Source organism: Gouania willdenowi, chromosome 20 (genome assembly GCF_900634775.1).
Source record: "Gouania willdenowi chromosome 20, fGouWil2.1, whole genome shotgun sequence".
Taxonomy (NCBI): domain Eukaryota; kingdom Metazoa; phylum Chordata; class Actinopteri; order Blenniiformes; family Gobiesocidae; genus Gouania; species Gouania willdenowi.
Window position 1 is genome coordinate 14,504,893 of NC_041063.1, and position 11,477 is coordinate 14,516,369.

At 38.4% G+C, this 11,477-nt stretch overlaps 1 protein-coding gene across 3 annotated transcripts in view; it reads left to right on the forward strand.

The window, feature by feature from the left end:
* esyt2b (extended synaptotagmin-like protein 2b) overlaps window positions 1–11,051 on the forward strand; it is a 65,280-nt gene extending 54,229 nt beyond the window's left edge. For all 3 annotated transcript variants that reach the window (XM_028434185.1, XM_028434184.1, XM_028434186.1), the window contains 8 exons: window positions 2,550–2,636; window positions 2,765–2,914; window positions 4,842–5,188; window positions 5,997–6,095; window positions 6,313–6,444; window positions 7,822–7,927; window positions 8,032–8,081; window positions 10,046–11,051. In XM_028434185.1, the coding sequence (XP_028289986.1) occupies window positions 2,550–2,636; window positions 2,765–2,914; window positions 4,842–5,188; window positions 5,997–6,095; window positions 6,313–6,444; window positions 7,822–7,927; window positions 8,032–8,081; window positions 10,046–10,118 (1,044 nt within the window). In that variant the 3' untranslated portion in view covers window positions 10,119–11,051. The remainder of the gene's footprint in view (window positions 1–2,549; window positions 2,637–2,764; window positions 2,915–4,841; window positions 5,189–5,996; window positions 6,096–6,312; window positions 6,445–7,821; window positions 7,928–8,031; window positions 8,082–10,045) is intronic.
* Window positions 11,052–11,477: the final 426 nt, after the last annotated feature.

The window sequence follows — 11,477 nt, forward strand, 5'->3', positions numbered from 1 at the left end:
CATAGGACTCAAACAATACCACAGGATTTTTTTCTGCTTGGATATTGTAGGCACTTTACATGCTGTATATACCAAGTAAAGCAGAACTAAGTAACTCGTGCTCCCTAAAGGTCCCTTTTGGTTATGTCATTGTCGTAAACACCCCCCACCCCACAGCTACATGCGCGCCTTTGCTCTCCCAAGACGGTAGCAATCGTTCACTGAAAAATCCTAATACAACAGTGACATTAAGGGTGATTTCACACATATAGTCCCATGTGACCATGTGAACAGTATGAGGAAGAGAGACAAGTATAATAAATGAATGATGTGGGAGTAATACGGAAGGAAGTGTGGAAATGTGTTTGTGTGCTGACAAGCAGCTCTGAAGATGGATGGATATTTGTGTGTGCGCGTGCCTGTTGCCGCGACGACGATGTGTGTGATTGCTGTGTGCTGCTGCTGAGCTGTCACTGCATGGAGTTGCTCTGTTCCTCGGACAAAGGTCTTCTCTGCCTTTTTTTGCTGGCTCCACCATGATATAAGTTTGAGAAAAGTGAATTTGTAGACAACATTGTGCAGTGACGGGGCTGGTCATAATCTAGCATTAGTTTGTATTGACCTGCTGTAAAGCAGTACGTCTTGCCACCGGGTCGGAGGCAGGGAAAGTTGCAAGTGCTGTTTTCTGACCAGAGACAGCAGGGGGTGATGAAAGACCCCCCAATCACCCCATAAACACTTGTATTACCCTCACAGGGACAACAAGGAGGATTATTAAGGTGAAAAAGTTACTTAGTTCTGCTTTAACATGTGGAAGTGTAAACTATGGTTCAATAATGTTTAAGTAGTTTTGTGTATTCCTGCACTGACGGATTGTCCAAAATACAACTGTCACCAACAGACAATCAACTACTTCTACATTCAGTATATTGAACAACCTAACATGCTCAAAAAGTTAGATTTTGCTCTCACCTGACCAGAGCACCTTGGCTTCTTTTCAACAATGTTTTTTGACTGATAGTCCTCCTGTGAAATGTTGTGTGGATTTCTGCAACTCCTCCACAGTTATTAACGGCCTCTTGGCTGTTTCTCTGATCAATGCTGTCCTTGTTCCGTTCTCCATGAGATGTTTAAAGCTTCATATTTTTATTTCTTTTTTTATCACCTAACCATGCTTTAAACTCCTCTACAGTTTTATCCCTGACCTGTGTGCTGTTGATACCTTATGTTCTCTAACGAATGTCACAGAACAGCTGTGTTCATACTGGGATTAGATTGCAGGTGGATAGGTGGATTACATTTGCTAATTAGCCTATTCTCAGTTTTTGATTTTCCTTCCAATATACAATAATGTGGCACGTTGCGTTGGTCTATCACAGTGGTTCTCAAAGTTGTTTGGATTAAGTACCCCCGTTCTCTTATTTCCAAATTCTTGTTCCCCCTTTGTCCAGCTACATTTGCTAAGAATTCTATATTTAAAAAAAAAAAAAAAAAAACTATAGAGCATAATAATGGAATGAATGAGGGTTAACACACATTTTAATGAATCTAATCTCCCATCTATTGTGGGACCAAGACTTACCCTTGTATTTTCAGTTCATGTTCTAATCAAGATCATTTTCATCACTATGATTATCATTTCAAACCAAAAATACACATTTTTAAATCCCAATATTTTTCATGCTTTTATTTGATCATTTTCCACTTTCTCTGTTAAAAGTGCAGTCCGCAACTCTCAGATCCCTCTCTCCCCCTCCCTCCTCGCTTCTCTCTTGCCCTGCCTCCAAACTTTCCAAGGTCCCTCCCCCAGAGGAGCTAACAAACTAACTTTAGTCCTACAGCAACATCACAGTAATATAACATGCACTGTTAAAAGCATATTACTGCAGCGCTTCTCTCTCTCAATGTACACACACCTCAGCAGCAGCAACAACAACACAGTGTCACTTACAGCAGCCCACACGGAAGCTGCTGCGCGCACATGAAAAACACATGCACTACAGATTTCTAGTGTAACAATTACAAATCAAACATAATGTAAATCAAGCAGCAGTAATTAACTTTCAAGCAGAAAAGTCACCAATTTCATCTTCTACTACTCCAGACCATACACTGTAAAAAAGACAGCGCTCCAGCCCGGGAAAGGGGCGGGGCCTGTGAGCAACAGCTGTCAGACAGTCCATCAAACACAATCCTGGCTCTGATGGGCTCTTTTTGCTCATTCGCGGTACATTCTGGCAAGCAGGGGGGACTCAATGAGTCTGTTTTTTACACACAAACTACTTGTTTGACGTAAAGCTGTCCTTACATAGTGACAGCATTAGCAAATATGACAAAAAGTCACTTTTATAAGTGTTGCAGACTGCATCTTTACCCTACAGGTACACGTACCCACATTTGAGAAACACTGGTCTTTCATATACAATCTCAGTAAAATACATTTAGATTTGGGTTATAATGTGATGAAATGTGGAAAAGTTCAAGGAGTATTTTCATGTACTGTATATACTTATTCAAGCCACTGTAACTGTATTACTAGCTAATGTATGACTACTTATCTGCCTTTAAAGATCCGGTACAAGTCGAAGGAGCCTCTGTGGGAAGACTGTTTCACCTTCCTTGTTCACAATCCCAGGAGGCAGGAGCTGGAGGTGGAGGTAATGCTGATAAATGCTGATCAGTGCTGCACAGTTACAACCTCGTTGCTCTGTTCATTACAACACACTCAATCAGAACAAGTGACTGCTTAGATTGAAACTAGATTTCTGTGCTTGTCCTTGACCAGATTAAAGATGACAAGCACAAGTGCACTCTGGGTAACCTGACTGTCCCGCTGAGTGACCTGCTGCTCGTAGAGGACATGATGCTGAATCAGTGCTTTCCTCTGAAGAATTCAGGGCCGAGTTCCTCCATCAAACTAAAAATGGCCCTGAGGGTGAGGAAGCTGGGTTTATTTTCTGATGGCAGTGTTTGCTGACTAAGAGAGCAACTCCTGTGTGATAAAAATATTAGAGTTTTAGGACTCTGCAGACCAACTATTGTTAAATGAAGAATAATGTGGCCAGTTACTGGGTTTTTTAGGCAGCCACAATGCTTCTAGCTCTCGGTTCGATACCAATTTGGCTCCAGACACATTTCAACACTTGTCTACCTTTTTGTTTTTCAAAGGAAACAATTAAGATTAGGAAAATTATTCATGAAACAATATAAGATAATCACAAATATATATGCAGAACTTAAATGAGAAAATTTGAGGCAATTAGATGTTTGCTGGGGAACAAAGGCACACCAGTGATGCAACATGACCTACAAATCTGTTAGAAATACACTGTAAATTGTATAGGACACAAAAAACCCGCAAAGTAACGCCAAAAATTGAAAACATATGACAAACAGTGATGTAAAACAACCATCACAAGACTCGATTAACCATCCATTGAACTTTTTTGCTTTGTGGTTTTCCAGGGGCTGCCACTTCCTGGTTGTGGGTGCAACTTCCTGTTTCATAAACAGATAAAGGATAAAATACAATTGAATAAATTGTTTTTCTATTGTTGTTTACACAGTGGTAGTTTTTGCAACAAGAGTCTAAAATATAAGATATAACATGTTTTATTTAAAATCATTAGCTTAATTTAAGTAGACTGCTCTTTAATATTGCTCATAGTATTAACAGGTAGGTCATTATTACACATTTAGCTAACATTTGTCTTCCTGGTTCAGTTGAATGTGAGTCTGTACCTCTACACACGAATGCTGCCTTAACCCTAGTGGATGCTGAACAAGTAAATCACATTGATCTTCATGACACTGAACTAAGTGTATTATCTTGTATTGAGCCCCCGCTGATTGAGTGCTGCCTTCAAAATTTGACTAGCTCTGAAACGGTTTAAACGCACTGGGTGATGGCCGACACTTAACATTTATATCAAAGAATAAACAGAGCCGCTTTGTAGACGATTGTTATTTTTGTGACCACAGTAAAGCAGAGGATGGAAAACTTCTGTAAGAGGACTTCACAATTTAAAGCAACATTTGAAATAATATCCATTCCTATGAAGAGCTTGTGCTGTAAAAGCAAATGAGTTATTTTGTTGTTTAAAGAGGCAGTATTATGAAAAATGCACTACATAATGGTTTTGCTATAGTGATATATATCCCTTTAGCCTTATTCAGAGCTCTAAAGTTGAAAAAGTTCTGTTTCCTCCCTCCCTTGTTATTCCACATTTTGTAAAAAGTCAGCTCCAAACGGGCGAGTTGGATTTTTTTCCACCTTTATGAGTCATAATGGGGAAACTCCTCCTCCTGACAATCCATGCTCCTCCTACCCTACATAAGAATGTGAGCTCCTCCCTCTCAAACTACCTCACAGGTAAAACAAACATAGCAAAGGCAGGTTGATATTACCGTTAATATCACAGTTAATATCTTTAAGTTCATTATGTAGATATTCCGAAGCGCATTGTGAGCGCTCCCAATCAGTTTCACTATTAGCAGCCATTATATCGCCTCGTATTACCTTTATGAGATTATCTGACGTGTTTGTGACCCAATACGACCCAATGGTAGGACAAAACAATGGACTATCATCTAAAATAGACTATTTCTGTGGTCAAAAGAGATGAGGAGGAGAAGGAAATTACTGTTAATAATTTACTCTCCTGCTGCTCGCATACTCATGTATATGCATGAAGGTCCAAAAAACTCCAGAAAACAGGCGAGTTTGGGAACATAAACCTCAAATACTATGTTGTTGGGATTCTTAGAACAATTGGAGATGGGTGAAAAATTTCCTGTAAGTTTCAGAGTGTTGGTGAGCTTTTAAATGTGCCATCTGTTTTATTCTAATTCCTTTTTTTCAGATCCTGTCCCTGGAGAAGCAGGTATCCTCAGACCAGCCTTCCTCGGTTCAGGTCAGGAAGTCCAGCCTGCCGCAGCACTCCGCCACTCCAACGCTGCGATTGTCAGCCTCCGACTCTCCGTTGCCCACGCCCCCGCCTCCCCTTGATGCCTCCACCATCACCCTCCGGCAAAGGGATGGGGAGCCGTACTCGGGCAGTCCTGTCCGTAGCATCCGTAGAGCGAGCACCTGCATCTCCAACTCCCAGAAACACCTTTCTCACAAGGAGTCCACGCCCAGCCTGGCCTCGGACATCTCTCTACCCTTCGCCACCTACGAGCTCCAGCAAAGGCTTCGTCAGCTGCAGAAGTAAACGTCACATTCAATTTTCAACCCTCCTATTATATTAGGGGTCAATTTGACCCCATTCAGTGTTCATCATTAAAAAAAGTAATAGTTGACTTTTTTTTTTGCTTCTTTTCTTAAGTTGATGCGTACAAATGATTAAGCATAAAATCTTCATGATATTTTTCCAATGTGCTGAACACATATTGCACACATTTGTGTTCCTCTGGGGTCAATTTGACCCCAAGCTGTTTTCGCTGTGGGACCGTACATCGCTACACCAACTAGGTACAGAGTTGATCCCTTTGAGTTCATACATGACATTGGGGGGTGTCAATATTCTCAGTTTGGAACAGCTCTTTCACAGTAAAAGTGAAGTAGAGGAGGATGTGTCTCGGATAATTTTATAGTGAATATTCCTAAATATGTTACAAAAATGGAGATCAAAATAAGTAAAAAAAATTAGTCTATGAGAGGAAAGATGTGTGTGCGTGGGTGGGGGGTCACCAACATCAATCAATATGGTTTATACTGTGAGAATCATGAATGTGCACCCCAAGTTAGAAAAGATACACTAACTCTAAAACTGAAAGGTTGACCTGATGGTGCCTGACACTTGGTCAACAATTTTCTGAAAATCATTTTCTGGAGGCAAAAATCCCTGGGGTCAGATTAACCACAAGGCTAAAATGTATTTTGAGAATAATAGGAGGGTTAAAGCTGTCTTATATAATGTTATATTGTATTTGTTATATCCACCCTTCCCTGAGTCTTGTTGAAGTCAGATTCAGCTTCAGTATGAGAAGTGACACTGTCTAACTTTATTCCTTAGCGGCTCGGCCCCCAGCCAGTTTCCCCTGGGTGAGATCCAACTGACTGTACGACACAGCTCGCAGAGGAACAAGCTCATTGTGGTGGTGCACGCCTGCCGGTGAGCTCCAGCCTGCCAAAGTGCTGTTTTAAAAAAAAATTTTGTCCTTCACATTTGTCATTTATCTTAATAATTTGGAGAAGTTTTTTTAAGTATTTGGCTTGCATTGGGTCTGTAAAACGTACTGTACTCTGATGCCTCAGAGTGAACAGACAGCAGAACCTCACACAGCATGTGTTGGACCATGTGAGTGAGTTTTGTTTCTGTGTGTCCTCAGAAATCTGATCGCCTTCACCAAAGATGGCTCAGATCCTTTCATACGTCTCTATTTGCTGCCTGACAAAGGTCGGACGGGGAGGAGGAAGACGAGCACAATGAAGAAGACTCTGAATCCTGTTTTTGATCAAACGTGAGTTTAAAAATATGAGAAATAAGAAGTTCTCAAGCTCTTTTTAACACAAACCAGTGGCTTTGTTCTTCAATGGATTAATCAAACGAGGTCCTGTTATTGTGAATTGCATCTGCATATGAAAACAAAGTGCCTTGTTTGATGTTGGACACTTGACTTTAAGAATACTAAAGCTACTTTAAATTCTAAGGTTTTGTTTGTTTTGGATTATTAAATTTTTTTGATGATCCAGAATTAAATGAGCTGCATATTAAAAAGTACATATATACATACAATACATTTCCTAAGCTGGGCAGCTGGAATAATGTTGTATAGTCTTCATTGGTCAGTGAGGACATCATCCTACAGCAGACATGAACAACTGGCAGCCCACATGCGGCTGCCAAAAGAAACAAAATTACAGAAAAATACACAAAAGGACAACAATAATACACAACATAACTCCAAAAAACCATGACAATTACAGATATGAACAAAACAACAGAAAAATATACTAAACAGCAAAAATACACAAATTGGACTTAAAAAAACAGAAAATTAGTGGAAAAGTAGACAAAATTACAACAAAAAAATACACAAAAGCAAACACATAACAACATAATGTACAAAAATGACAGAAAAAAACCCATAGAACAAAACCCTTTGTTCTTTCCTGTATTAGTTTTCAGGTTGATAATGTGGCCCTCGGAGCAGACAATAACATTGTAATTGTGTAACCTGTTTTGATCAAAGTTGCCCATCTCTGCCCCGCAGTATTCTGACTGTTGTGGAACGATTGTTTGTTAAAGGGTTAAAAATTCAATCAACATCGCTGATTGCAAACACCTGATCAATCGGCTCTCCCACAATTCAGGGCCTAAACAGAACTATAGAAACCCATTTACAGTATAATCTATTCTGTTCACATAAAAAAAATCAATATGTCCTTTTAAAAAAAAAAAAGCTTTTTCATCTTCTCCCACATGGACACGCTGCCAAAAATTATTTCATCATGACTTTTTCTTTCTTCTTTTTTTTTTATCTCAGGGGAGATTCAGTGCCTCCATGCAAATGTTATTGTAACCTGTATTAAACATGAAATATAAATATTCCTTAAACATTGCATTCATAATTGTATGTTTAAGTGAGCGACATTCTACTTCCTGCTGCTGTAAATATGAGATGATACAACTTCCTGTTTAATAGGAAGTAGCCATAAGCAGGCAGTTATTGAAAAACTATTGAAAAGCACCTATGGTACTTCTTGAAATGATAGTCACGACGTCCTAATTTGTCAAGCGTCTGATCGTCTCACATCTTTATTTTTGCTCCTTTCTTCGGATTCTAAATCACAAACTGTGCAGTTAGTGAATGTGTGTTTTTGTTTATTCTTGCAAGGTTTGAGTTCAGCGTATCTATGGTGGAGCTTCACAGGAGAACGTTGGATGTAGCAGTGAAGAACGGAGGGAGCATTCTCTCCAAACACAGAGGTTTTCTGGGAAAGGTAACTGCTTTATGTTGGAGCAGATGTGAACAGAAAGCCCAGGAATTTGATCAATAATGAAGATAAAAGGGAAACAAGGTTTGATTATCTTTTTTGTTTTGCAGGTGCTGGTAGATTTGAGTGGAGATGAGATATCAAAAGGATACACACAATGGTAAATAATGGTTTTCACTGCCAGTCCATTATATAACCATTAACATACACAAGGGGATCTGAGTATTTTCTGCTAATTTTTCCCTGTTATGTACCTTTCCTAAAATTCAAAACCGACTTATTTTAACCCTCCTATTATCATTGGGGTTAATTTGACCCCATTCAATATTTATCATTCAAAAAATAATAGTTGACATTGTTTTTTTTGCATCATTTTTCACGACTTCTCGTAATTTGATGGGTACAATTGATGATGCAGTGCGAGATTCATTTTGTCTTTTTTTTTTTAATAGAATGTTGGATTAAGGTTTCGTTGATTCAGACAAGGTTTTTCTCCAAATTTTTATCTCCTGACATGTTTCGACTGTCAACTGCCAGTCAAATACACAAATATGAAGAGAAAATGAATCTCGCTGGAACTATTACATAGAAGTCAAGTGAAACTTTAAAGGCAATCAGCAGAACTCCTCTGACGAAGACTGGCAAAATGAATCTATGAAATGATCATGATATTTTTTCATTGGGTGAACACATATGGCATACATTGGTGTTCCTCTTGGGTCAATTTGACCCCAAGCTGTTTTAGCTGTGGAAAACTTGTATGACTTTACATCCCTAATTGACCCGAAGGTGGCGCTGCAGAAAAGGTCATATCATCACAACCAATAGGGTTCCTACTCTTATGGTCATTAATGTTGTCAGTAATGAGAACTATTCAAGATAGATTCATTCTAATTTAAAACAGGTCATGGTTTCTTTTAACCTTGTCTGCAAGATGGATTCTCCTGGTGTTCACAAACACCAGGAGAATCCATCTTCTGCCTTTTGAAACCGAACTGAACCAATCATGAGGCAGTGTTGTGGTTTAGGGCGGGATGGACAGGTGGACAGGTGCTTCTCCCAATCAGCTTCAGGCATTCTGTTCATGTCTCTCCCTGGTTCTGAAAGGATTCACCAGACACAGACCCAGGCTGCATATAGTCCCTCTTAGCTCCTTTCCTATCCAATTTTCCATAACCCCATTGATGACAACAGGGGCTTAAGGAAAGGTGTTAGGAGAGGAGTAAGGAAATGGTGATCACGTTCGTTTTGACAATCAGACGCACAAAAGCTTGGTGACGTAATAATCTGACGACCACGAAGGTTAGTGACGTCTTTCGTGGTGAAAAAACTACAACTTTTCAAAAATGGACTAAAAGCTAATTTCTAACACTTTCCCTTGATATAATCTCAAAAATCACACTGAATGTAAATCAAAGGAAAAGAGGCTACCATAGGAACTAAAGTGAAACTACAAGAACGTCACATTGACAATGGTTGCTTGAATGAAACATTATGTGGCTGAAAATGTCTCTGATCCGTTTTTCTGAACCACGGAGTGTCTGTTTTATGTCCGTTATAATCTAATAATATGTCTTACATGTAAGATATGGGTTTTAGATTATTTATTTAAAGTTGTTCAAGGCATATTAATATTGCATTGGTACGGTCATTGTGAGTTTCCGTGAGCGCTCGGGTGTGCGTTTCCCTTTAAATGTTGTCGCCGCAAGGAATTGTGTGTCAGCATTATCTCGTCTCCTTTGGTAAAGGATGCATCGGTGTTTCCTAGGCTAAAGGAGGTTATAAAGGAAGAATTGAGCGTATTTTCCTGAGCTTAAGGAGAACTTAAACACTGAACAGTGGACAGTAAAGGAGATAGGAGGGACTTTTCAGACACAGCCCCAGATCGATGTGGAGAACTCGAGCTAGAGGGAGGGCTACACAACAATCTGGCTCTTACCAGGTTAGGTTTCATTATTAAGGGGTTATTTATGTATGCAACAAATAAACAAAGTGCCTGACACAAAAACTTGGTCAACAATTTTCTGATAATCATTGACTGGAGGCAAATATCCCGATGGTAAAATGTGTTAGTAATATTTCAGGAAAATGGGAGGATTCAAGTATTTATTTTATTTTTTGCAGGTATGATCTCAGTGAAGAGGGTTTGTCGTCTCAAGGCATCAGAAGTATTCAAGACCCTCTCCTCCCATTGTGATCCTGTGTAAAAAAAATAAGAAAAAAAACTGAATCTCTTTATTGAAAGGACACGTCATCATTTTCAATGTTTATGTATTTTACTGGATGAATTTCAGCATGTAAAATGTTTTTTTATGCACTTCCTGAAGTCAGATCCGAATCCTTGTCGGGTGACGTTGTAACATAGTGTAATGCATTTGAAACACACTGATTGCCTTCACGTCAGTTGTCAGTGTTTAATGTAAATAAGAGATTGCTATTCTATAAAGAAGATCATTTAAAGCTGGGGTTTTTATGGCAGTTCTTTGAATATTAAAATCTTCAATATGTCCAAATGTTTTTTTTTTTTTTTTTCCTGTCCTGTTATTTAAAAAAAAAAGAAAAATAAAAATCCAGTTTTTCAGAGTAAACTTTAACCAAAGGAACCGAATCAACCACAGGTTTGAGTAGCAGTCTTCACTGATATGTTTTTGTCATGCAGTGTTATTAGATCGATTACCTCTAATTGTTATTTATGCTCGTTTGAAAACCAGGAATGCACATTTGCAATGCTCAAAGATGATTGCTCTGTATATTTGAAGAGGTTTGTGCAATACTGGTTTCTCTGACTGTTCTTAGGGCTGTGAATAAGTGCTGTAAAGATATGAGCACCACGAAGGATACTTGAATAAGAATGTTTTTTTTTGTTTTTGGTTTGACTGTCTGTGCGCCAAAACGTGAGTCAAAAAATATGAAGCAGTCAACGAAGATCACTATTTATGAGCTGCCAGATTTGAATCTCGTGTATTTATGTAATGCAGTTTTAACTGTTTTGTTGGAGCTTTTAAAAGAATACATTTCTTGTAATATTTTGTGCCTTAAAAGAAAACCCAGTATGTAATTTTTTGCCTTCCTAATATTATTTTTGAATGATGCCTGATGGCTTTTGATTAATAAACCGTTTTACTTGTGATCCTGCATTTGTCTTTTTTTATTTAATTTTTTTTATTATGTATCTCTGAAGAAATGAGCTCATAGGTTGTACTAATGTAGGAAAAAGGTTATTTTGACTTCACAGCAGATTTCTCTCGGGTATTGGTCACAAGAGGAATCTGCCCTAATTACTCCTGATTTTAATCAAATTCATTTTTATGTGGCCATGTTCTTTGTGCATATTTGTATAATCATTTTTATCATTTTGCATCTTTTTTAATTTCATCATCTTTCACAGTCTTTACTGTCTAGTTTTTGTCTAATCCACTGCATTGTTGTGTCAAATATGGTTTTAAATTCCCTTTTATTGTATTAGTTTTATAGTTTTTTTTCTTATCTTAACACTTTACTTTTCTTTGGCACTGTTTTAGCTTATCGGTATTAATTAAGCATCTTTTATTTATTC